This window comes from Alligator mississippiensis, chromosome 16, assembly GCF_030867095.1.
Source record: "Alligator mississippiensis isolate rAllMis1 chromosome 16, rAllMis1, whole genome shotgun sequence".
NCBI lineage: Eukaryota > Metazoa > Chordata > Crocodylia > Alligatoridae > Alligator > Alligator mississippiensis.
In genome coordinates this window covers 6,107,379-6,135,262 of record NC_081839.1, presented here as the reverse complement: position 1 = coordinate 6,135,262, position 27,884 = coordinate 6,107,379, and the positions used below count along the sequence as shown (strand labels likewise).

At 43.3% G+C, this 27,884-nt stretch overlaps 1 protein-coding gene across 2 annotated transcripts; it reads right to left on the bottom strand.

Moving 5' to 3' along the window:
* Positions 1-13: 13 nt before the first annotated feature.
* ACSBG2 (acyl-CoA synthetase bubblegum family member 2) lies at positions 14-27,884 on the bottom strand. Of its 2 annotated transcripts, none has more exons than XM_014608836.3 (15): positions 27,787-27,884; positions 19,993-20,122; positions 15,769-15,848; positions 14,931-15,178; positions 12,877-12,965; positions 12,251-12,371; positions 11,598-11,678; positions 10,287-10,436; positions 9,580-9,756; positions 8,603-8,784; positions 8,185-8,418; positions 7,324-7,541; positions 5,702-5,841; positions 4,001-4,247; positions 14-1,988 (listed from the first exon to the last, which is right to left on the bottom strand). In XM_014608836.3, the coding sequence occupies exons 2-15, from the start codon at positions 20,115-20,117 to the stop codon at positions 1,873-1,875; spliced, it is 2,208 nt and encodes a 735-aa protein (XP_014464322.1). In that variant the 5' UTR covers positions 20,118-20,122; positions 27,787-27,884; the 3' UTR covers positions 14-1,872. The 2 variants fall into 2 exon arrangements, with proteins under 2 accessions (XP_014464322.1, XP_014464323.1); XM_014608837.3 differs by lacking the exon at positions 27,787-27,884 and adding an exon at positions 20,406-20,511.

Below are 27,884 nucleotides of genomic sequence, written 5' to 3'. Positions count from 1 at the left end.
CTAAGCGCTCAAGAAGGGTTTTCAAGAATTTATTTAACATTAATTTAACAAAACTTAGAAACAGCTTCTGGCCTTGTCCAACAGAACAGGTTTATGAGACCAGTAAATGGCTGTAATAGTGCACAAGCCTTCGGATTTGCAACAAGAACTATATACATTACATACACACACATTTAAAGCCCTAACCTGTAAAGACATCCTCAAATAGTAGTAGAAGAAATTCAGGTCCTTTAATACCTCTGCTTGCTCTCCACTTTAGTTTAAACAAGCCAGGTCTTTGGTGCCAAAGTGGTGGTATAGTTAAATAGATTACCAATTTCTCAGGTGCCACTTCACCCTGGTGTCCTGAACTATTACTTGACCTACTGAGTAAGATGCCTAACAGGTTATTCATTACACAGGATCTCCGGGCTCTTGTCAGATGCCTTATATGAACCCAGTTAATTTTGAAACCAACTTGGGCATTTGTTCCCTCCTAGTCCCCAACAAGGATTATATACTTTTAGTTACCTTCATCTTAGTTTCTTACAGCAAGTAGAGAAACATTGATGTTTTTTGAAACTTAGTTATATTTAAAAACAAAAAAACCACAACAACCCAGCTTCCAATGATGGATAGAAAGCTTCACATCAACTGCGGGCTGTTCAGTCATGGTGGAAACGTTAGCAGTCCAAATTACCCATCTGTATTTGAAGACAAACAGATAAGCCAGGGGTTCCTTGCAGAATCAGTTTACATCTGATAGCAACAGATACTCCAGAGCAAACAAGTTAGTGAAGAGGGTTGTTTGCTGCGATGCACGAGAGTCCTCCACCCTGAGAGAGTATCAGCTTCTTGAGACTGGTAAGGGGAAGAACTAGGGATTTGCAAAAGCCTTCAGTTGCTGGGGTGGTTATTTAAAAAATTAAATTTGAATGCATTCATTTTAAGAAAAGATCGTTGGCCTTTAAACTGTTCAGAGCTGTTATTCTCTCCTACACCTGTACCTGCAAGGTGAAGGTTTAAGATACCTTACCTCACCCACATCTTAATTGATGCTGTGCCACTAAAACCAAGTTCTAGACACTTTGAGATTGCTAGACAACATCTGAGGAATTTGTCAGAGAACCTGATTTGGACAGCCCTATTAAAGCATCTTTTTCTGGACTGCTTCTTATACCAAACACATGCACGGTACAATTTCAATTATAACTTATGGCTTTGGGACATCCCAAAAGGAAAGACAGGCTTAATAAAAGTATTGCACAGTTATCTAATAAACCTATTACCACATACATATAGTATATGAAGCCTTAAATATGTCCAGTATGTATATTCATACAGCATTTGTGCCTCTCCTCTGTTTAACAGAAAGTATATCTTGTCAAAAATATAGATGCAATTAAACATGCAGTTAAATATACACATATATATATATATATATATATAAAAAAAAAAAATGCTCCTGTAGCCTCTAACTAGGTAGAGAAACCTGGTTTCCTCTTTCTTTTACATTCAGTTCAGAAAACACACACAACACAACACAACACAAACCTTTGGTGGAAAAATAAAGCTATGCCATGGCTTTTACAATACACATACCAAGGCATTCTAGGAACTATTTTGACAGTTCAAGTTATAAACTTTTTGCCAAGTTTGCTTGCAACCTCCTGCTTCCCCTCTCTCAAGTTAAGCTGCTCACCAACATTGGCATTAGAACAAAGATGGGCAATGCTGCTCTAAGGTACTGTAATGAGGAAAGGGTACAGATAAAATGACTGCGAGGGATTGCGTTATAACCGAGTCTGGTTTTATTTCACCCTTCATTTGAGAGAGTCCCATGCATGCAGGTTGAGAATGGGATGTCCCGATGAGACCCAAAGAGTTCCACATTTACTGTCGAAGAGAATTCTCCGTAGAGGCTGGAGTTTCCGCGTCGGTGTAGAACCGGTCAATTTGGTCTTTGTACATCTTTGCTACAACAGGTCTTTTTAATTTCAGCGTTGGCCCTGTAAGGAAAAAAAAGAGAGTGCACAGAATTGTCACTGCTTGTTGTTCTACACGCAGCGCCACCTTCATTCTCACTTGTGGAAGTTTGGATTAAGCTCGAGTCCATCAACCCTAGGACCTTGTTATACCATGCACACTGTGAGCTGCACAGCTGCTGATCAGTGTTAAAATTAACATGGAGTTTGGAGCAGTTGCACCGCACCCTTAGTCTAGAAACCTCTGGCTGTCCCCTACCTGCAGAGCCGTGACTTGCCACTAGAGGCCTGGTGAGCAGGGTGGGACTGGGAGCTGTAACTGGAGTTGCCACCGGAGGGCTGGTGAGCCAGGACAGGCTTCTATCCCTGCTCTACAGGCAGGGGTGAGAGGTTCTGGGATACTGGAGGACTTCAACTTGGGTAGCACATCTGTGGGGAGTGGCCACACCTTAATGGACCAGGAGCTGGTAGTGCAGCTCAGCGATGATCCTGCCCCAGAGTGGTTTAATTTACAGTGGTGTAACTGAGCCAAGTACTGAGTGCTTAAAACCAGATTAAGCTGTTAATTTGCAGACAATTGAGGTGTTAAGAGCTCCAGGAGCCACCCAAAATTATGTGCAACAAGGTCCTGAAGCTCAGGTGATTGTGATCAAAAAGAGTTAGCAAGTTCCAGGCACAACCTGGAAGGCACAAAGAACACTGCTGATGAAGCAAACAGCAGCAATGCTGCCAACTCTTGCGCAGAGCTAGGGAGGAGAAAACCAAGGCTTAAAGTAGCCCGTGGTCACAACAGAGATTTACTTAAATTCTTCCAGGGTGTCAACAGGCTACAGTTATTCCTGGCTCCTGGTGGACTGGTGCCTCCCTCCACCCATCCAAGCACCACAGCCCTCTGCACTGAAGCCCCAGACTACCACTTGGGGTCTTTGGGCAGAAGAGACACTGCATAGAGCATCTTCCTGCAATCCTCACATAACCCATTTCAGTCTCTTGGGCTGCCAGAGCCTGTTACGGGAATCCAGCCTAGAGAGACGGTACAATACGAGAAGCTTCAGCTTCCTACCACGTAACAATGCTGTGGGGTTAACTGTGCCAAGTAGAGGTTTTCAAATAAGATTTATTTTACTCTTAAGTCACATTCTCATTAGTTAATTAAAACAGATTTGTAGCTAGATAGTCTTAATGCTAGAGCTCTTACTTCCTTTTCCTAGGGGATATACTATGCATTACATTTAATTAGTTTTACTTTTTTTTTTTCCATGCTAGAATGAAGGGTATCATTTCATCATCATTTACTATAGCATTAAACTCTGTTTGTGTGTTAAGCTAGACACATGAAAGTATTAACTGGAATTTAATCCTGTGAACATACTAAATGGCATCTGTCAAAAGCCCAATGCCTGTGATGACTTTGCAACCGGGCGCAGGAGAGGCAAACTGCTTGGGTCTCACACGATCAAGCCTGTTATGTAGTACATGACCTCTTGTGTCACATTAAGCTTAGACCTCAAAAAGTTCAAGCGTCTCCTATCCCATTATTTTATTTTATCTAGAGAAGCAAGCAACCTATAACTAACAGCAAGCTTGATAAAGATTAATGGATTCAGCAGGTTTTTAGAGACTATTTATGCCTGAACATGGTTTGAAACAAGTTGAGTTCTGGTTAATCAGATAGAAGAAAGCCACTTCTAAGGAGTAAAACCTCATTTAAAAAAAAAGCAACCCCCCCCAAAAAAAAGCTCACAAAAAACCAACCCTGCTACACAGCGATGCAGATTCCATTAAAGAGAGTCGCTGCTGCCCAGCTTCCTCACAGGAGTCACCACCTGCGTCCAGCACAGGAGAGCAACTGTTGGTCTGTGCAAGACTACTTTATCACACGTGACTATGGGGCAGCAAGGGAGTGGGTTTGATAGTACTGTCCAATTCCGAGAACCTGGTTGCCCAATCTGTTTGATATCTACCAGTGTGGTCACAGTACATGTCGTGAGAAGTTCTGCACTGGCAGATGGTTTGAAAGAGTCCAAAGCACTCACCTAGCTCTCCACCAGAGATGGAGAAGTCCTTTTCCAGAATGACCCACTTCTGCACCTTCTGTGCATTTGAGACTGCTCTTTCATTGACTGACGAAATTCCCTTCTGGATAGCTGCATAAATGGCTTTGTCTTTGCCACCCACAATCTCCGAGACTTTTGTCGCTTTGCTGCCTAGTTTGAGACAGTATTCTATAGCTTCTGGAGTGAGGTCATCCTCCGGTTCACCAGTTTCTTCATTTGCTTTGCACTACAGAAGAAGAAATTAGAATGACTGATGGGAATATTCCCAACGCAGTTTTGCACTGGAGCAAGTCTTAGGACCATGCATGAAGTTACTACAGTTTACCTCTCCTCTCCATGCTTCCCCTCCCATCCATGCCCTTAGGTGGCCAGCTAAGCAGACAGCCAGAACCACCACTTAAACTCTCTAGCTCTACCAAGGTAACAGAAAAAACTTCAAAAGAATACTAGTAAAGACAGTTTTAAAAGCCAGCAGTTAAACCAAGCTGCACCTCATTACCACTGCAGATAATGAATTTGGAAGAACAGAATGGGGCAGGGAGGAGGGGAAAGCAGGAGATTGTTTTTTAAATGCAATTGCTTGCATGTCCTTTACTTCTCCAGCTTCCCCCTATTTGCTGCACATGCATGGGCTTCTATAGAGCCGACTGCACATCAGAAGTCATTAGGTCATAGACCAGGGGTGCCCAGCTTGTATCATGCATGCCACAGGCAGCCTCTGTGCATGGCATGCGATGGACTGGGGAGAAGGCAGACTGGGCAGGGAACAGAAGGCAAGGAGCAGCAGATCAGGCATTGGAGTGGCACTTAAGAAGGGCATAGGGCTTGGCTATTTTGGCAGACATGCCACAGAGGTTTGTCTCCACTCTGTCAGATAGGAAGGCAAGATCAGGGTTGGCAAATCAGCAGTGTTACCTGTAAACAAGTTAGTCATAAGTTTAGGTACAGCATGTCTAATAGTGGGATGCTGCCAAGAGTCTTTACATGTTGTGCAATGGCTCAAGGGTGTTGTAGAATCATACTGTGGGAATCGAAACTTTAAAAACTGACAGGGACAAACCCTTTAATTCAGGGGTAAATTTTTTGGGCTGGAGGGCCACATGTGCACACATGCTGGTACTGCAGGGGATGCTCGGTGTAAACAGCTCCACCCACCTGGCACTGTGGCAGGCCCCGGGTGAGCCAGGCTCGGGTCCTGGCCTCTGCTGGAGCCAGGCAGGCTGGGCCATTTCTACCCAGCATCCCCCACAGCACCTGAGGGGTGGAATCCAGCCCTGCAGGCTCTGGGCACTGCCTGCAAGCAGAGGCTGGGGCCCAACTGCGACTCAACCAGGGCCTGTGGGGCCAGACCCCATCTCCCAGGCCCCCGTGCACTGTTGGGTGGGACAACTAACCAGTAGCCCGTGTGGTGCTAGCAAAGGCTGAAGGCAGAGCCACTGCCTGCAAGCAGAGGCTGGGGCCCCAGCATGACTCACCTGGGGCCTGCCACAGTGCCAGCTCCTGCCTGTGGGCCAGACAGAAATTAATGGGCAGGCTGGATCCAGCCTCTGGGCTGTATTTTGCCCACCTTTTTTTTTTTTTTTTTTTAATTCAACCAGAACAGCTCTTCCTCTGGGGTGAAGACAACAAACACGCCCTGTTCTTTGGCTACTTAATTAAAAAAGAAAAACCTCTCCGTACCTTCAGTGTTAGCAGCATAGAAAGGAACTTTGCTTTGTCTCCAATCAACATAGCATTACTAATTATGGGAACAGCCTCCTTCACAGCATCCTCAACTGGAACAGGAGGAATATTCTCACCTCCAGCAGTAATGATGAGCTCTGAAAGAGAAAAGAATAAAGCTGTGATCATTCACTACATTTTTCTTTTTTCAAGTGGTTTTTATTTAGCCTGAACTTTAAGTGTAGACTTCAGACAGCCAAAAAAGGCCCCTCAAGTGTTGCAGCACCCATCTCCAATAGACAGCTTGAGCTAGCTAGCATTTTAAAAACACCCACCATGATTCAGCGAGACTATACAGGCAGCAAGGTGAACTCAGTTTAAAATATCTACCGACCACTGCACTAATTAAACACAAATGAACAGAGGGACCTTCTCCGAGTAGAGTTCTTTATTAAGGTATTGCAGGGTTTACGACTCAGCTGCACAATTTATCTGCAGTTTACATGGGAAGTACACGGGCTATGGTAGAAAGCACGTACGTCAAGTATTCTTGTACAGAGATCGGATGATCCTCTGGCTTACCCTGGTCCTAGGGAGGTGCCAGGAGGAATGGTAGGTTTGAGTTTGAGCTGTTGCTTGGGATCAGGATCTGTGTGCATTGCAGAGCCTTTCCTTTAAAAGGCCTGTTTTTGGACCATGAAGCTGCCACTCCCCAAACCTGTTTAACCTGCTCTTAGCAGAATTTGTGGTTGTGATTGGCTCCAGACCTGGACTGAGGCCATGGAGGCAGATTTGTTCCCAACTGTACCAGTACAGGGCTGCCTGTTTTGGATGTTGAAGAAACGAGCCCCGCTTTGTTCCTCTGAGCAAGGTAGACAGTTCCCGTCTTTGCTCTTTTGGACATCTCAGGCATGGCACTGTGCAACAAGGGGACATTGCCAGAGTGCCTCCCAAGTACTAGGAGCCAGACCAGAGCAAAGAGGAATGTAGATCTTAGTGACCTGGCTGCCTGCTTTGATCCCAACACAGAACAGAAGCAGAAGAGGATTTTTCCCCACTTGCCAGAGCTTGTGCCAGACTGCAAAGCTGCATAGGACCTCTATAGGACACACTGGCCCACAGATGTACATAGTTTGGGGGTTTTGTTTAATTTAGTTTCCTATAGTAACCCCAGCTTGTTTACCTTGCGTCATGCTGTGAAGTTGCATTTACAAGCCACTTCCAGGAACGGCTATACTAGAAGTCACCTTTGCTAGAAAGTGTGATCATCATAAGCTGCCTAACTAGAACAGTAGATTTAAAATGGGAACAGTTGTCTGGCTAGATCTGCCAGCCTGAAATCAGATTTTGATTGCCAAGGTAAAACTGGGTCTCATCCCAATTTTGAATGTCTTCACTTTTCCTCCCTCTCTACCCCTTTTGCAAAGCTTTCTCCTGTCATACTGTATGTCACATCAACGATAGCAGAACACCTTAAAGAAAGCGATACCAGTTGTAAGTACGTATCTCAAGACTTAGTCACCTCCCCTTCAAACCCGTCATGGCTTGCACAGAGAGACTTGCAGTTAGCTTTCAAGATTTGATAGATATTGTGCGATGAAACCCATGATGAAATCCCTGTTAACTGTTCCAAGTGATACCTTTAATCCTTCCAGTGATGAAGAGGAATTCATCCTTATCATGTTTGCCAAGATCACCCGAGTGTAGCCAACCTGCTTCATCAATTGCCTCTTTGGTTTTTTCTTCCATGTTCAAGTAGCCCATAAAGACATGCCTTCCTGAGAAACAGATCTCTCCATTGCCATCACTATCCGGCTTGTAAATCAGTGTCCTACAGCCTGTGATCTCCTTTCCACAGCTAAAACAGACAGAGTGTCTTTAATGTTCAGTAGCAAAAGTTGTTATTTGGAGATTCATATCTAAATGCAAGCTTTCTGAAGTCTTGTTACACCTCCTCCAGCAAGGAGTTTATGTCCCCAAGTCCCTCCTTGTGTAATGAGATCTACAGAGGATTTGTCGTCAGTGTTTGGACACCTGGTGTTTTCAGGCTACTGTTTGTGAATACCTGATGTTGAAAAGTCTGAACATGGTGCACTTGTTCTGTACAGTAGACACCACCTTGCATTATCAGTGCCAAAGTAATAAGGAACCTAACCTGTAACAACATTTTCTGTAAGGCAGTACCACTGAAGGAGGGCCAGAATTGCCATTTGTTTCCCCATGGTTCCTGCTACTCCCACAGTCATTCTTCACAAGCGTCTCCAAAACAAACTCACTAAGCTTAAACAGAGCTCATTTTGCACAGACAAGTGGCAAGTTTAACTGCATGGCTGATACACAGACTCTCTTGCTAGCCCTGCTTTATTACTAGTTTGTAGATGCTGGCAGACTGAAGACGACGGTAGCTGCATTAAGATGCATCTGTATATCAGCAAATGAAATTACGTTTTTTGTGCAGCATTAGTTTCTTTCCAACGCCCAGCTCAAGTTAAGAAACTTACCTAGAGATCCTGAATGCATGTGGGAGAGAGATCGTATGAGGCCCAGAGCTCTCGCTCATGCCATACAACTCATACACAGGAATGTTGAGACTCAAGAAAAACTCCAGAGTCTCTTTAGTAATTGGAGCAGCCCCAGTGTAGCATTTTGTGCAGCGATCCAGTCCAAGAGCCTTGCGAACTTTTTTATACACCAGCTGTTTGGCTAAACGGAAGTTCATGGGGAGTTCAGAAGACCTTTAAGAGAAGGATTTAAAAAGATGCACAAGTTAGTCAAGACCCCTGGCTAGAACTTCTCTTTGCTAATCAGACTTCTGCTTAAAAATAGGATGTGTCAACTTTTATTACAGACTTGGTTAAAAGACCCAGGCATTTCAGAGATCATAATATATTGGTTTGAAAAAGCTGCATTTATTTTTACCCCTTCATCCTTTTCAGGTTGGTGTGTAATCCTACTTCTTTAGCCCATGCTGCCACTTTTCTTCTGAGCATAGAGGATTTTGAGCCCACAGATTTCATTTTCTCTTCCATTTTCTCCCAGACGCGTGGAACTCCCATGAAAGCAGTTGGTCTCACTTCCCGTAGTGTGTCTACTAAGGTCCCCTAGGTAGAATGAGATTTTTAGGCGAGGTGATTGTGTCCTCCCCCTAAACATCTTGCGCCACAAATCAATGGACTGTTTATAGTTCCTGCCTACTATCACATTTCTAAGTATCTCCATGTTGTGGCATGTTTTAAACATCTCCATGTTGCAATTCCACTATGCTGTTCCCCTCCCCTAAAAAAGGAGGGTAAAGGCAGCTCTTTTCTGGGACCCGGGTGACTGATCTAGCCCTGAATCATCAGAACTGGAAACACTTGTTTCGTCAAGCAGGCAGATCGAGATGGGGTTTTGGGCATTACACGGGTTTTGGTTTTCCACAGCTAGAAGTCTGTTTGTACTCCTCACCTAAGTTTCAGGTTCACCTGTACCAACAGCACAAAGACAAGAATTGGATCTTGTTTGTCAGCACCAAAGTTTAATCACAACATCTGGACAATGCCTACAGGATATTCAAATCCAGTGCTGCAGCCAGTTATTAGAAAAAAGGTGCATTATCCATCCTCCAAGACAACCTTACTGGGGTCTTTTAAGGTAGTCTTTAGTTTAGAGTGTGCTTAGTCACCTTATTCAGGTCCAGAAGTAAAACAGGAGGCCAGAGTTCCTCGTAAAGTCTATATTAAGAATCTGTAATGTTACCAAACCAAAGTACTTGGATACAATACAAAAAGGTCTCCAGATTTTGGCTGCTGGATACAAACTAGCCTAATTTTTTCGACTCTTAACATGATTTATTAGAGACCTTTAAGCAACAGCTTTGACACCAGCTTAAAAATGTGTTAGACTAGAGTTTTTACCTTCAGTGCATCTGGTTGAGCAAAGAAAGTCTGTGCACCAAATTTTATTGGCAGCCAAATATCAATCATCTGAGCGGCAACGTGGCTGAGGGGAAGGTAGCTGATCACCAGTTCCTGCTTTACTGCAGCTTCTGTCAACTGCACGTACTTCCCAGCTGCTAACGCAGTCCATGTTATCTACAACAGAAGCAGCCGTTTAGAGTTAGTGACGATTGTTCCGAATGCGTTTGCAAGGCACAGGAGAGAACAGCAGTTGTCGCTATCCAAATGCATATGCTTCGTATTTATCCTTTTGGAAGTGATTTTTAAAAGAAAGTTTCAATTTTTAGTCCCTCTAGCTTATTTGTTTAAAGGTAGGGTCTGAGCCACTAAGATTAGGCTGATTTCAGATAGTTCAACACCTGCTACTGAAAATTAATAGTGGCCTTCCCTCATTCCCCATTCTCACAGGGGACTGAATGTAGGTTGGGAAAGCTTTAAACAAACAAACCCACCCCCCCAATCTTGTACATAAGGCAAGGGGTTTATTTCATAACAGGCCATTCCTGTATGGCCTGGACAAGCTATTAAAATAGAGCTCTAGTCAGAATAATTTAGTGTCCACAGTTCATGCTTCTCTGGCACTTAGCAGTGGATTTTGGGATCTCATAACGGATCTCTCCTGCTACCTTGAATTGAGATTTTTACTTGTCAGAAGGAATACTTACATTATCATGACTGAGCATAACTCCCTTTGGCTGCCCAGTTGTTCCCGAGGTATATATTAGCGTACAACATTGGTTTGGTTTCTGCGAGGCAATAATATTATCGAGCTGGGCATCTGGAACATCATTGCCAATGTTCATAAACTCGCTCCACTATATTTAAAAAAAAAAAAGAAAGAGCTTAGTCAGGTTTTATACTATTTCTACATATAAAACTAAACTAATGTCAGAAGGGGAAAGGGGCATTAATTAAAGATATTGCTTTTTTAGATATTTCATATAAAAATCCAAGTGTCCTTAATATATGCAGATTTTCCCATTAAGAATTTCCTTCTGTTACAATATAGTTTACAAAAGTTAGGACTTGAGATGTGGCACCAGCCCTGTAACTTTTGCTCTGTTGCCAGAGTAGTGGGGTCAGGAAAAGGAAAAAAAGAGAAGATGCTTTGGGGAGCAGATGTCAGTGCTAAGGAAATGTTGTCTTGTAGGACATGAGCAAGACAAAGAATTACTATGGGTATAGTGATATCTAAGCATATAATGGAGGTCCTGATTTATAACAGAACTTGGAGATTTCTTCAGAAACAGCATTGTTATACTTGACTGGGAAAAGATGGCCCTCCAGGAAGGTTTAGAAATAGCAGTCTCTCTTTTGCAAGCATTTATGCAAGTGTAGAATAAGTGAAGTCTCGCACTTCACATTATTCAAGTTCTCATTCTGAGATGTTTCCATCCATTTTGCATCTGTATAAGCAATTGTTGCAGTTCATCCTTTGAGATACCATAACGTAGGCAAAAAGCCCTTCAGGTTCTCTAAAGATGAAGGCCTCTCAAGAACCAATCTTCCATGGCGATAAGCCGCAAGAGATTGTCATGGTACCGCTTTAAGTTTCCAAAAGAGGCTTATGCCGGGGAGGTGGTCCGATGTCCTGCCATCTGGAATGCTTCCACTAACTTCTCCACTTCAAAGTGTGGGGAGCTGCGTGTTCTCAAAGTGTTACAACCTTCGGTTTGCTATGTTGTCAAACAGTACTCTCTGATAGAGGGAGCGAAGTGCCAATTATGAATACTTCTTACTGTTACTGGGTTCCAGAATTGCACAGCAGATATTACTGAAGTGACCTCTTACAGCACGAGTAATAAAAATCTGAATCCAGCTGCAGTTGAGAGCAGAGATAGCAGCCAGTTCTGGCACACTGTAGTTCCATTGTGTAAGCGGTGTACACCAAGAAGTGCCGACTTACAGGAGAGAATTAATTACAACCAGCTATTCAGTGTTAGACTAGTTCACTTAAGTTGAATCTCATTACTTACAGTGTAGAGGTTTGGTCTCTTCTCCTTTAGCTCTTCATTATACACAACGATGGCTTTCAGAAGAGGGAGTTTGTGCTGAACCTGAAACAAGTCAGATATTAAAATAAGCTGGTGTTTCCCCCCAACTTCTCTTCAGCCAGACAAGCAAAAATACAAAATTCCCAGCGTTAAAAGACATTTTCGCGTACAGTTGAAAAGGCAGCTCTCTACACATTGTTTATTAACAATTTTGGACTAACAAAATGCTCCTGATATATTAACTACCTACTAGAAATTCCTCCCAACAGCTTAAAGCAGTTCTCCAGACTGAAGCCCACTGCCAGATAACTAGATTAATCTTGGCTTGTGGCATTGCACAAACTTGAGCTGTGGCTATGCTTTAAAACCAAGTGTTCAGATTTCATTCTAACCAACGCCCATCCAACAAGGAAATGCGCAAGTAAGGTTAGTCAAGGTCATTTTTATTTAGGTGCTAGTTGTCATATTTAAAGTTTGTAACCCCCATGTCATTCTAATCCCAGTCCCGTCTCCCCATCCAATCACAGGACGATAATGACTGCGTGCTGGCTCTACTTTGGATTTTGGGTAAAACAGCCAAACAAAGACCAATGCATCACAGTAGCCTCTAAACATAACTGTAAAAAAGTACTTACTTCTAGGATTTTCTGCAGCTGCTTCTGGTTCTCCACAACCAGGATATTAGCCCCACAGTTCTCTGCTACGTACTGGCAGGCATCAGGGGAGTTTGTAGTATAGATGCCAACAGCAAAACCACTATAATAAAGGTAGAGTTAAAGGGTAAATGAGTTGAAGTTTAGGCATTCGAGAGCTGGCCCAAAAGAGAATGCTCCATAAGCTACGTCAACAAGATTTCTGCCTTTGTTGCCTTGTAACTCCAGCGCTAGTGATATGTTCTTGAAATTTAGAGCTGAAATTCTGTTTACCAACACAGAGATGGTGTGAAGCGACAAAATATTAGATGGGCCAAGCTGAGGTTCCATAAAAGGAACCCATTCCCCGTTCCTCCCCACCACCTCATCTTGGTGCACTGCGCAGCAAAAATGTTTTCAGACGAGCACATTATGATGAGAGACCTCTACAAATGAACAATGCTAGAGAAAGCATCTTCAATAACCAAGTTAAACCACCTCCAGCTTTAGGTAAACTAGATTTAGATTTAACTGTCTTGGTTACAAAAAGCAGTGACCATCAAAACCTACTCTGACATGTAGCAATTTAAATTTGCAGTAACACTTTGAAGGCTAAATTGGTTTCTTACCCTGCGAGGATAGCGCCGATGTCTGCAATGAACCACTCTGCAGAATTAAATCCCAGAATGCCCACACCATGGAAACGCTCCAAGCCCAACTGTAAACAAAAGAAACTAAGATTTTACTTCTCTTTAAAAGAAAAATGTCACGAACCAGTTAAGAATCTCAACAAGTCATCAGCAGAGGCAACTGGCTCTGGGTACCTAATGTCTGCCTAATCAATACCAAGAAAAAAAGATCAAACCACTGTACAAGAGGATTTAGATATTAAAAAACATCCTGAGACTTACTACCAAACATGATTTATCAACAAGCCAGCACCTTAGTTTTGTTCTTCAGGACCTCAGCACTAAGTAATATTGCACACCCCAAGCATCCTCCTACTTTTGCAACAGGCAGGCACCATGTAAGTGCATGTTGCTATGTCCTCAAATAAGAGGCAGAAATGCATGGTCTAAGTGTCTTTTATTTAAATTTATTTTTCCAGGTTTCAGTCTCATGAAAATAGAGAGGATTTGATCCATCAGATAAAGTGAAAAAGAAAGCTTGGCCGTACAGCTCATGCAAGGGTGTCAGGCAAGAACGTGTAGTTTAGTGAGAAATTGGAGCAGAGATTTAAGTAGTTTTGCCAGGCTCTCATACAAGCAGCCTTTTCTTTACAGCTCACCTTTTGAGTTCTCTAATTCTGAAACTGCTTCCAAGGAGTGGCAAGACCATGATGAATTTTAGAGTGTAAGCATTATTGAGGCAGCAGCCCTTCAGCTTGTGTTTAAATTTGAAGTAGCTCCAACCTCCGAGAACTATTACTTAAATCTTCCCCCCACCTAACTTGGAGAAGGGTAAGAAGGAAGTAGAAGAACCATTCCTAGCTCTTGCTGAGAATCACCAGATGACTACACTGAGGCGTGGTTGGTAGGTTTTTGGCAGTTCTGCAAAATTGCCATAAATATTAGTGTGGATAGATGAGGAAAGAAGTTATGCAAGATGTAATACATTTTAGAACAAATAGTTAAGCCAAGTTTGTAGTTTAAGCTGAATCCTCCAAGGGATTTTTTTTTGTAGTGTTTCCTTATACAAAAGCCTATAATTTGAGGGTCTTATGCAGGCCTTTTCAGTGGTTGTCAGACTTCCAAAGTGCGAGTCCACAGAGTCTCTTAAGCTCATGCCAGACCAAGTCACTTGAATTCTTTAGCCCTAAAGAAATGAGTCCCCTTCCCACTCAGCTTGGCCAAGTCGTAATACCTGTTGATGTACCAAGGGCATCGAGTCACAGAAGAATCTTAGAAATGAAGGGCTGGAAGGAACCTTTGAAGACCAAAGTCCAACCCTCCTGCTCTGGGCAGGAGTACTGTTGAGATCAAATGATCCCAGCAAGGTGTCTGTCCAGTCTCCTCTTGAAGACTTCCAAGGCTGGGGAGTGCACCACCTCCTTGGGAAGTCTAGTCCAGATTCTGGTCACACTTACCATAACGTTCTTCCTTACATCCAACCTGAAGCCATCTTCTAACAGTTTATGGCCATTGCTCCTTGTCTTCCCCTGGGGCACCCTAGTGAACAGTTTCTCCCAGTCCCCAATATTTACCCCTTACATACTTAGACAGCCACAAAGTCCACCCTCAGTCTTCTCTTCCCCAGGCTGAACAGTCCCAGATCCCTTAGTCTTTCCTCATAAGGTTTGTCCTCCAGGTCCTTGATCATTCTTGTGGTCCTTCTCTGGACCCTTTCAAGATTGTCCACTTCTTTTCAGAAGTGTAGCACCCAGAACTGGACACAGTACTGCAGCTGGGGTCTCACCAGCTCCGAGTAGAGAAGAACTGTCACATAGCCCTGCTCATAATGCATCGGCTAATGCATCCCAGTACGCTATTAGCTCCGTGGACTACAGTGTGACACTGACTGCTCATGTTCATCCTGTGATCAACAATAACCCTACTCCTACTCTGAAAGATTAAGGTTAAAGAAATGTGCAAATTCAATATATAACTGGAGTACAGACTTCCTAGTATTCAATAACTGAGAGGTGCGCAGGCTGGCAAATACAGCTCTGCAAAGGGAGAGATACCTTTATAAAGCTTTTTGCTGCCTTCCGACATTCAGCATAGTATTGCTTATAAGTGAACTTGATCCACTTGTCATTCTTCTTTGATGCAAGAGCAAAATAATCGCCATAGTTTTTAACAGATTCCAGGAATAGCTCGTGAACAGTCTTTGGTGTTTCACTGTCAATGCCATGTTCACCCATCCTCAGTTTGACCTCTCCATCCCTCTGCGTTGTCCATAGGCCAGAGGTAGGAGGCGGAGAGGCTGGCGCTTAAGGAGAAAAAAAAAAAAAGAAAGAAAGAAGGTATTAATGCAAACCAAAACTCTTTTAACCTGCTACTGTGGCAATGGGCATTTTATAAAAGCCAGTGTCAGATCTGAGAACAAGTGTCAAGAATATCAGTCCAAATTCTATGTTGTTCTTTACTTTGATACTATTCTGTTTTAAGACTGAATTTGGAATGGATGAAACCTGAATGCGTTCAGACTACTACAGGTTTATGCTGGAGTGAGCGGCAAATGAAAACTATTTCACTTGGCCTCCAAGGAGGGCAGCATATTGAACTGCCCCCTACCCCCGAACTTGGCTTCTGCAGGAGTGACTGTAAATGCTCGTCCACAGAACTTTGTGCTTGATTGGCAATACAGTATGCATTTTACTCCCCACACCAAAATGAATACCACTACATCCAAAGCTGAAATCCAACACAGTTTCTGAGCAGAGTGCCCTGCAATTTATAAGTTTCTGCTTCCATTTATAGACTATCTGAAATTGCCGACTTCCAAGTTCACGTAGAGATCAACTTATTTAATAACAATCCTATATAGCTAGTTGTAATTGGGTTTTTTTTTTTGCTCACCTTTGAACATGAACATCTCTTTCTGAAATTCTTCGGTCTCAGTCTCTGTAGCGTTTACGACACTATGGTCTTCAACAATTCTGCAAGGCAACAGTAAACTCTTTAAACATGAGTTATCTATATTGACCTAGCAGCATGCATATTCTTACCATGTCCCCTCAACCCTCAGACATTCATTTTAGAAAAAAATTCAATTAAACTAAGCTCTGGCTGCCAAAAAGCCCCAATATACTTACATTCCCAGCTTTCTAGATTTAAGTCTCCTTTGTTATTCATTTTACCAGTTGGGTCTTTAGTGGAGGCCAACCTGAGGAGGGTCCCTGTCCCCAAGAGTTTACAGTCTGAAATGTCTGCGGTAATAAGAGTTTGACTACAGGACTGCCTGCATTCAGGTGAGAACAAGATTACCTGCACTTCAGTATACACGAACCAGCAGTGCTAGGCTTGGAGGACTAAGAAAACTAATCTAAAAATCTTTCTAATTTCACAACTTGATAGAGCAGATGCCAGAAGTCGATAGCCTCCATCAAGAGCAAGGGAGATGCAGGTCTGCTGCTCCTCTCCTGCTAGGGAAGCCAATTTAAAGACACTAAACACCAGCTGCTACCTTTCCTCCTTACTACCCAGAGTAGTGGCCAAACCAGTAACATCCTTAGGAGAATCCAGCTTCCCACAGAGGGAATTGCAGCTTGAGCACAGAATTCACAGCCTCCAATACTATTTTAGTACAACCTTTAATGCACTTTTGCCACCCCTAGTTAATAACGTGATGCAACTGTAGTACCAGATGCTTCAGAGGAAGTTAAGAGGACTCCCTTGACAGATGAACTAGACCAGAGGGCCAATTTATGACCCTAAGCAGTTAGTGGCTGGCTTTTGCCTCGAAGCATGAAGTTTTCCAAGCATGTTGCATTCCCTTGTGCGTGGTCGTGGATATACATAGGATTCTAAACTCCACATGGCTGAGCTACTGATCTCAGTAATATCTTAAGCTTCCCCAGCAGCCTACCACCACGGATCTTTAATCATCTACTATGACATATAACTCCATATAACTCCAATCCCCATCTTAATATCTTGGATTTTTTTTTGTCGCAAGTAGCTTTTAAGAGGCAGAATGTTTGGGTTCCTTACATTATGCAGTTGAATCATGTTAATCATTTAAGTAATGTTTGACCAATCTAGACTTGGATTGTAAACTCTTTGGAGTAGTACGTAGTTCTGATTTAAAAGCTTAATGCAAGACACTTAGGTGGGTCATCTTCCCAAAGGAAGATTACTTGTCTACTGTGGATCTAAAGACCTTTAGTCAACACTCTCTCTTAAAGCTTTTGTAAGTGGGCAACACAAGAACTCCATGCGATCCTTCTGGCTATAAACAGGAATGGAAAGGCTTGTTGTTTTTCCTCTCCAAAACAGGTTTGTCAGATATTCATTCCCTCCCCCCTCATTACCCTGTTCTCATAATGTCCTGCCTTTACTTGAATGGCCTCACCAAAATGAGGGCTTCTCCAACAGTGAATTACAACCGCGTGTTTAATGTCCTGCTTTCGTATTATTTACATGGATGGGGTTTCTCTATACTAGTATGCAGAATCAAATACCCTTTAAAAGTTACGGTGACATACGAGGTAGGGAAACTAGGATTGCTGTCCACCCCCTGGGAATTAAACTTTTCTATCTTGCCTCCCACACAAGCTGTCCCTAGAATGTCACCTTAGGTTGTTATGCAGACAAACATTTCTTCATGTCTGTGCTGAACCTTCGCTTTTCTTCATGACAGTGTAGGTGTGCGCGTGGGAGGGGAGAAGGGGGCAAGAGGAGATTCTTTGTGCTCTACTAAGCACCTGTCCACAATTTTGGAGGGTTTTCCCCGAGTGTCTAATGCAGAGAAATGAACCAACGTCAGTCTTCTAGAACTCACTAGACATTTATGACCTCACTAGCATCCAAATTCTACTTTATCCCCAATACCAGATGATTGTGTTGCACATATACAAGACTGCACTTGATGCTAATAGGTTCTGCTATTTCTATAGCAATCATTAGCAACATTGCAACAGACTCCTAACTTGATTCTAGCAAACATTTTTAGCAGCAGAGTTGGCCCCATGCAAATTTCTCTTCCTAATTCAGTCTTAATTCTGCTCCAAAGCTACAGCTTCCTTCTTTTTGTAAGGGAAGTAAAATGATCCGTTTCCTGGAGAAATGCAGAGCGCTGTTACGGGATGCTGTGTTCGTACTCTTTCATAATTTGCAAGTTTGCTCATATGTAGGAATAACTACGTGCTGAATTGCACCAACAGGCCAGATGCACTTTCATCCCTATTAAACCCATAGGAATGGAGGGGGGCACAGCATACTGCAATTATTATTTTTTTTTTTTTTACTGAGACCAGTATGACATGATTCAGAGCAGAGGGACTATTAAGTCTTTCAGGCCACTACAGTTGTGTTGAGATGCTATTTTGAACAGCATTTAGTAAAACAAAGGTTGATTTTACTCACTTGATCTGCAGTCCAGAAGCAGATTATCAAAGATTTTGCTCACTTACTCTGCATCATCTACACATGCTATTAATGCACAACAGGAAACTCCAGTGCATATCACACCAGGGTTTATTGGTCCTGGGTGCTGCATTTGAACACGAGCCCAAGACCATGGCATCCTGAGCTAGGGCAGAGCAGCCTCAGCTGGCAGGGGACCCGGGGGGAGGGGGGGGCGGTCAGCCTGCCAGCCCAGGGCTACTCCTATCCAGTTCAACCTGCTGTGGAGGGGCTGGCTGGGCCACAAGGGTGCTTCAGTGCAGGGCGAATTGGCAGGCACCCCTCACACTGAAGCACCCTCATGCCCCAATAGCGTCTACACGCGTGTTGCTGCAGAGTAAAAATACTCTGCTGCAGGATATTATTTGTGTTTTCACGCAATAATCTACACCAGAGTTTATCATTTTAATCTGCTGTACTAGCACTGCATGTATAGATGCCAAGATGTTTACTGCAGAGCTAGTTAGACAACTGCACAGTAAATGTCTCATGTAGACGCTCCTGCCGAATCTTAACTGCCTGCTACTACCAGCCAGTCAGAAAAGCTCTTCATTAGTATTGCTTCAAGCTTTTGACTGACTGGCAAGAAAACTGAATAATTAAGAATTCCTTTTGCACTGGAACCTGTGTTTTAGGCAGAAAGATTGAAGACTGTTTTACTCCCAAACACATAACCCAAGGGTCAGCGAGATGTTGCTGAAATCCATGTTTTTCACTATTTGACCTGGCAATGGGTAGCAATAGATTGAAAGGGAGGATATGCCTGTCATATGAAAACTGGACGTGCAGCCACGCTGAATAGCCAGACCTGGCCACTTCTACTGAAGCTTGAAAAACAGTACCAAAAAAGGACGATGAGAGGAGGCGTGGTGTTGCAGTATTTCTAAGGAGTATAATCTAGTCTATTAACAGGCCAGGGGACTGTCATGATAGTGTCATCAGTCAGATTAACTGATCTCATATATGGTTTTATTTTTATTGCAAGGGGGTTAGCAGCTTATTTGCACTCTTTACTGCTTCTGCAAGCAGGTAAACATTGGAGAACCCAAGAGTAAACCCTGATACTTTCCTTTTGTTTTATCCCAAGGGTCTCTGGATGGTTTAGAACTCAAATCCCATTGAATTTACGATGGATTTGGATGTCTAACAACAAAAAACACTTTGGTTTTTCAGTTTTCCTACAGGCTTAAGAGTAACATGGCTCAACCCTACCTCACTTATTATACATCAATTTTACTTCATTATGGTTTGAGCTGAAAATCTGCCCTTTGGCAGATTAAGCCAGTAGTTCATACCGGAAAGCTATGTAAATTCAAAATAGGCATGTAGTTGGCGACAGTTTTATAGACAAGATTATTCTCGCTTAGCAGAACACTCAAGTTTGTACTTCAATTATACACCAAACACATGGTTATGTCCTATATCAGGAACAGCATTCTGTAAAGCACTCATGTGTGCAATTATTATTCCACTCTCTCATGGGGGAATTTTTTTTTTTTAAGCTAATATTAGTATTTTGGAAGCAGTAGCAGAAATTTGAATTCTTGTAAAAAATTCAATACAAGCCTGACAGATTAATTTCTATAGCAGCTCACCCCTGCCTCCCCCCACCCCAAAATACCCTATGTGAATAGCCACACAGTTGAAAATAGAAAAAGTCTTAAAAATCAGACAAACCCAGCTGAAGAGTTCACTAGCACATCATCCACAGACACCTCACAAGGCACATGAATGTCCGGCTTTAAGCAAGCCTGCGTGGCTGAATCTCCAAACGCTCCTCTCGTCTCCAGATCCGGCAGCATTGTCCCTATAATAGACATTAAAATGAAAAAAAAACACCTTCAAAAGTCAGTTCTTGATGTAGTTATCTGAGCCAACCAATTCACAAAAAGCCACCACTGAAGTTTATCAACACCACACATGCTATATACAATTATCCAGTTCAGTCCTAGGATGCAGTTGAGTCTAAGATTTCAGACTTTCTACATTATATGGATTCATTTTCAGTTGTACTCTACAGTTCAGAAGCGGTCATAGGAAGTGCCCATTTAACTGGAAATATGAAAATTTAGCTCGAGCCAAAAAAACACCTGGTTATGATTTCAGAGCAAAATCTTGCAGTGCATCGTCTCTGCCTTTGTTCAGTCCTTTTCCTTTGTAATGTTTCTGTGCGACCACATATGTTCAGCATCCTTTATTTTTAAACTAGCGCTCACCAGGAGGATGTGCAGCATCTTATGTCATGTGTTCTCTGCCTTGCAATTGGAAGTAGCCCGTCACCCCACACTTCTCTCCTTATATGGAGACTCTGGTCATGTGTTTGTTCCTCCTGCCCCTGCAATACCAGCATGCTCAATTAGTTCCTTAGAGGATGCTGGATGGTTGCTGGTTTCCTTTTTCCTGCCTGGAACACGTCCACGACAGCTGCGAGACGAGGCGTTGTAACCCAGGGAGAGCTGTACACATGGATGTTTTTGTTCTCACACTAAGTCCACTTTACTTCTTTAAAAACCCTGGGTTACATTATGTTGACAGGGTTTCAGAAGGTCAGTGATCAGTAGCTATTTGAATATTTGGTCTCAGCATTTAAACAGACCTTTCCTAATACTCAAAGTGCCATTTTTACTCAAGCTGGGTGCTGACCAGGAGCCCAGCTTGAGAGTAAGTACAAAGGAGTAGGGTGTTGGGCTAGTTTGCCTTGATAAGATGCATCCTCCCGAATACTTAGGAAAATGGACATGCATCACCTTTGGAAAGATCAGTGTTTTATTTTGTACCTATGCGAGACAATGAATCATTTTCCAATTGCAATGCAATGTGCCACCGCTAGCAAAAAGCACATTTATCTGGTCCTTACAAGAAAGGACTAGATATTAATGAAGCATGTGCCATTGAGAAAAGCCTGAGAAGAGGGTAGGAGGAGCTCCACAGCAGTCTGGCTCTCAGAGCTCCTTTAGAAATCATTGTACGATCTGCTACGAGAGCCTTAGTTCACTTCCCAGTGGGAGCATCTCAGCTACACACCAACTTATGGAAACGTGGGACTCCTCCCTGCTTGCTCCTGTAGCCATTGGCCAAGGGCAAGCAAAACTCGGGGGCAGCTGAACCCCAAGCCTCCAGGCACATCGGATGTTTGCCAATGGATTTGGAAGCAAAGCCCCAAGCTGAAGGGTGGAGGGTCCACATGGTTTTTGAATGACTCAAAGGATTTGGAACTGATCTGGCTAATTTGACCCGGCACACAATTTTTCCCCCCAAAATGTTAAAATCTGCTGGCTTTGTGCACCAGCAGCCAATTCTCCTTCCTCCAAGTTATTTCTGTCCTCCTGTCTCAGCAATCATTACGTCATTGACGGAGGTAAGGGGAGAAGGATAGTCAATGAATGAGCCTTGCTGTAGCATAGCTTTCCCCTGTAAGGGAACCTACTTTGCCAGCAATCCTAGACATCAGCTACGTTTCTAGACCACGTCTCCTGCTTGAATACAAGTTCCTTTCTTCACAAAAGGAGGGGCAAAATCCCCCCCCCCGAAGTCTGACCATCCTCAAGCCCAACTGGAAATCCCAGTCTATAGGCACAACGTTGAAATGGAACAGAAATATCCCAAAAAGACATCATGCAAAGGTCTCAGCCATGATTAGTTTCACCAAGTTACACATTTCTGAAGATATTATGTAGTGAGGGAAAAGAGCCTACTCACTTGTTCATAAAATGTTAATGAATCCACCCATTTATTAAAGTTAGAGATCTAGTGATTACAAGACAACCAGCAAGTGTGCACATGCAACATTTAGATTAGACGTAGCAAAATGCCAAGGATCCGGTATCCAGGACTAGACATTTGTACTCCTATACCGCTACTGTTCTTGGACAAGGACAAGTGTGCAGTACAAAAAAACCAAAAAAAAAAACCCACAAAAACAAAAACAAAAACCCCCCAATGGTCCTGGTTTCAAAAGCTTAAAATACATTTCTTTCTACCTACAAGAGTCTTGAAAATAAACTAGACCTCATTTGTTTGTTCATCAACAATATGTTGCTCATAGAAAGACACCATAGCTAGTGTATCAAGGGCAGGCATTGGCAAACAGTGCAACCATTGGTAAATAAATCATTTCTATAAGGGAACTTGGCTACTCCCCGGTTAGGGATATGCATGAACAATTAAGATCTCTGGCTTTATTCCATTTAAGAGGTGGCTGTTAAAATATTTTAACTAACTAAAACTGCCAGTTTTTAGCCAGTACATTTGTTTAACAGAACATCAAAAATCCTGTACAATGACCCGGTCAGTTGTCAGTGCTGAAGCAGAAATTTTCCTCATTCCTGGGTAGTTTAAGACTTTGATTAGCAGCTACAACAGACATTTTCAGTGAGCGACTAACTTTTCTTGGCCAAGGCTAAGCTAAGGGTCATTATTTTTAGGCACTGGAACGTTATTACTGTTAATATTTCACTAAGAACATTTCAGAGTGTACTACTGGAACAAAAGAGGGAGTTGAACAATTCAAAGTTGATGAATTTGGTAATTAACTCTGATGTGTCAGAGGCAAACTGTACCTTTATAAGCCACAAGTTTGGCAAGAGTAGAATAAATCCTCTCACATATCCGCTTCTAGGTCTCCTCGTACAAAGAGCTTGTGAATTGGAGGAAGTGAAGCAGCTCTTGAACATGACCCGAGAGGAAGGAAAGCCTGCGTATCTCGGGGGGAATTTCCCCTCTTTATCTACCACCACTTACCGTAGAGCGGTGTACAAATAGGAAGCGTAACCATTACTGCACTTGCCTTGATATGCCTTCTGAGAGGGTTTTTTTGTTCACCCTTTGTCATGATGCAGCAATCTTTACAGGATGGAGAAAATTTGGTTTTATTATATAATGTTAGGCCTAGACTCTCCTGTTCAGCAGAGGAGCGAAAGCCAACTCAAGATCTACTCTGAAAATATCTTTACATTATATTGCTTTTATGTACTGTAGCAACTAAAAGCTCCCATTATTCCTTTAGTACCTTAAATGATCTCCTATGGTATTCATGGGAACTTGTTGTTCCTCACCTTGCATTTGTTTTTCCCTCCCCTCCAGCAGTTTATCAGAAAAGGAAACACGCTTTCTTCAAAACAGGCTGCATCCCCAACCCCTTTCCCATCCTATGGGATGCACTCAGCAGGTTGGTTGATAAGTAGCTTAAAGCATAATAAAACACGGTTGAAAAAGTTTACCAAAGATTAGGTTGAGCACAAAGTTCATGTAAGCTGCAAGGTATGTACACCTAAACTCACGTGCTTTCTCCGATGAGTGCAATTATTGGCAGATCCTTTTTTTAAATGGACATGCTACATCAAGTTTCTCCTAGAAATACTACTCCCAGGTTTCAGTGTTTTTGAACATCCAGCCAAGAAATGGGTCAGAGGTTTGAGCTAGTCAATACATCTGTAAACTCTGCTCCAATAGGAGATTCTCCATCTGAAAAGCAGAGCTGACTCATGTTTAAGTACAGAAAGCATCTGATGCCTCTTTCAGTGGCATAAAAAGACAAGGGTAGAACTGGCTTTTAATGAACCTGTTACCTCAGTCTGGGGACCAGGCAAACTAGTGAAACAAGGCCATTTCCTATCCCAATATTTGATAGCAGGGGTCCTTCCTCTGTTAACCTAATTCACTGCTTAACGGTGCATCTTTCTATGCAGGAAGTTGTGCTGCCACATCCTGTAGGGTCTGCTCTTTTCATTGTGCAAACCCCCTTTGTAAGGGACCGTTACATTGATCCACTCTGCCAGAGTTTCCAGAACTGGCAATTTGGCAACCATTTCTCCGAGGAAGTGCAAGACGAAAAGTGTTGCCCAGTCCTTGTTGCTCAACTTTTCATAGTCTAGGGCAGCAGCCCAATAAATGCTTCATTTTTAGCAAAAAAAGCAGTCAGGACTCATGGTAGACGTGATATTTTTTTTTTTAAGTGATAAATTGTTTGCTTTCTCTAAAAGTTTGCCTTGGTAGTACTTAGCCTGGGATAAGTCACTTCTAACAGTGACAGACTAGTGAAGGTCACGTTCCAACATGGCCATTCATCAGGTACATACATCAGGAAGAGAAACCACACACACACACACACACACACACACACACACACACACACACTTCAAATGTGAAGTTGTGTGGGACTGTTAGCGATCATAACACAAACTCGTTGGAGTTGCCTGCCTACAAGTAGAGCTTTTGCACTTCATCACAACTACTATCCAGAGTGTGCATTTCCAACTCATGTATTAAATAAGCTGCATTTGGTCATTTCCAGTTTTGTTATAACAGTTAAAAAATGGGCAACTGGAGTCCGTTTTGCTTTAAACCAAAAATACTTATTTTTGTGCATTCAGAACAGGAAATGGCCCTCATTAGCGGGCTGATATTATTAGCTGTGCAAACGACTGCAGAGTAGACTGCGTCTTCACTTCTGGAGAAGTATGACGACCCTGTCTGTATTGGGGTATTTTAAACAAAATCCCTTAGAAATGCAGTTTCACTTAAACGTTTGCTTTCAATTTGAAGATCTGACAGCACAAGGAAACTTGAAATGAATTTGTCCATGTAGTAGCCAAATTGTTTGTGGAGGGGAATTCCCCCTAATAGTTAACCAGAAGAGTTCGTTTGAAGTATGAAAGTATTTTTAGAAATAGGGAAAAGCTTAAAAAGAAAGGGAACACCATGTGGCAAGATGCCCAACACTTGCTTTTTTTAAAAAAAACATTTAAAAAGAAACAACCTCATGAGGCTTCTGGCTCCCTTTTAATGTTAAAAAAACAACAAAATACCTTAAAAGAAACAGGACATTCCCCATAACAGTTTAAAACAAAAAGTTTAAGATATAGGAAACAGCTAGCTGTCATTCCCCGTCTCCCCTGCCCCTTCCCAAAAATGCTCCAAAGGAAAGTTAGAAGTGTACCCTCAACTCCACTCCAGAAAAGTTAGTCCAATGTCACACCTTTCTTGATACCACAATTTCTAATTTATCATCTGAACCTGCAATTTTAGCAGTTGGGGGTTTTTTTCTGTTCTGTCCCAGTCTCCTCCAAAAGCAGGTTGTACAAAATACATTTAAGCACTTCAGTACAAAGTTTGCTGCACCCTATAAAGTGAAATAGGGCAGAGTTTATGACAAGCATTAGTCAGAGACTTCGCTTCCTGCTGCAGTTACCAGCAACGCTTGAACTCTCATGCTTTGACCTTCCACTGCAGCATGACCTCGTACTGAACACAGACCCCTTGTTCTGCTTTAGCTCTAGGTGTGGCTTCAGCCTACAGGTCTGTTCTGCTGCAATTAAGCTAATCAGCTTTGTGGTCCACAGACTGCTCTAGCCCGCTGAAGCTGCAATTTCCAACCCTCTTTGCATCCGTTTGCTAAGTCACCGTACTTCGTTTCTGTACTTGCTAGATGGAAGCCGAGATAGCTTCCAGCAAGCAGGGGGGCCACAGAAATGCAAGCAAGCTGCCTGACAATTTACAGTTAGCCATTAAAATTAGATCCACGTTGAAAAAAGGCTGGGAACCCTGAGCTAGATCAAGCCGTACGCATCTCTGGAGCGTTCCTACGTGACATTTGTATTTAGCTGCCAGCGGCACAGGGTATAAATGCCTCACATGACACATTCAGCGCACAAGGGATGTTTTAGAAGCCCTCCTCGTGCTTTGAGACCTTGTGCAAGTGCCACCCATTACATTCCTACCACCCCAGGCTCCCTCCGCAGTCAGGCAAGTGTAACCATATCATTTCAGCCAATAGACAGGTTACAGCTCATTTCGTCACGTGGCGAGTCTCCAGACACTGAATGAATAAGCAAGCTCGGGGTTACTATAGCACATTAACCTGTTGAAAGTGCAGACAGCAGAGGCAGCACTGGTTATTCTAATGTGGAAACAAAGATAAGCCGGTTTGTTTAGCAACAGTGATGCAAGCGTCAAGTACTACGACCAGCTTTTTCCACAGGAAAAAAAGCATTTATAAAAAAAAAGCATTTATACCCTGTGCCGCTGGCAGCTAAATACAAATGTCACGTAGGAACGCTCCAGAGACGCGTACGGCTTGATCTAGCTCGGGGTTCCCAGCCTTTTTCCACAGGAAAAAGCTTCTTTTTTTTTCTTTCTTACTGGCCGTTTTGATCCTCAGTCCTCTTGGAGAAAGCTACACGCAGACCTCACAACCGCGGAGCATTAACCAGCATCACTTCTATTCTGATGTTATAGGTAGGCAACCCCCAGCACAGGTGCCAACAGGGGACACATGAAGGCATTTTGCATGGCACACGTGCCTGGGGTGCACGGCAGGGAAGCAGCACCGTACCTGGACTCCTGGCAGACCTTTAGTATCAGGCCTCCCTTCACCAGAGATAACGATGCAATTGCAATTTTCCTTTTTTTTTTTGCAAATGCAATTATAATGCAATAGTCATTTCTTTTTTCATTTTCATTTCCTTTCTGTCCGGGCCCCCGGCAGTCGCTCGGTTCGCCCATGCCCGTGTCCAGCTCTGCAGGGACAGGGCTGCTGAGCTGCCACCGCCCGGATCCGCCCCTCGCGGCTCTGGCGCACCGACGCCGTCGCGCCAGGCAGGTGTTTTTCGGCCACTGCCCAAAACTGTCCCCAACCCCCACGACAGCGCGAGGCTGGAGTCAGTTCCTTTTTCACAGCTAACCTAGACCCAACGCGAGCTTGTAAATCAATGAATTACACATCCCAAAGAGAGAGGCTGTCACGAGCTGCGCCCACCTATGAATTCATATGGAAAACAACATCCCGTCCACGTCAGAGCTTCGTTTGGGGCTCTGTGCTTCCTGGGGGACGTTACAGTACCTGTTCATTAGTACACGCACATAGCTGGTGAAAGCCCCTCTCTTTAGGATGTGCAGTTCATTCATAAAAGGGGCTTGTAACGGGTCTAGATTAGCTTGGAAAAAAGAATTGGGAATGAGAGTAATAAAGGGGGGGTGAATATGTAAGGAACAAGGTAGTGGGGAGGGGATGCATATAAGCCAGCAATAAAGGCACTGAGGGCGGGGGGGGGGGGAGATATATATATTTATATAGATAGATAGATAGATAGATATCAATATATAGATATATGAATATCTAAGGAAGAAGAGGGGATGAAGATAAGCAATAAAGGCACAGGGGGAATATATATATATATATATATATATATATATATATATATACACATACACACACACACACACACACACACCCCCACCCCTATGACTATCTAAGGAACAAGGGGGGGGATGAAGATAAGCAATAAAGGCACGGGGGGGGGGAGGAATAAGGAGTCAATAACCAACTTCACCCCCTCGGTCGCTCGGCCCCCGCCCGTCACCCCGCACCCTCCAGGATAGGGCCCGCGGCTGTGGCGGGTGAGGACGGTGCTCAGACCCCACTGCCGGGCCTCCCTCCTGGGGAGCAGAGAGCCCCCACATGCACGCCGGTACCTCAGTGCAGTGCTGTGCAGCGCGATGCAGTGCAGCCGAACGGACTCGTGTCACTCGGCGGGAGCGGCCGGCGCCTTTACAACGCGGAGGAGCGGGGC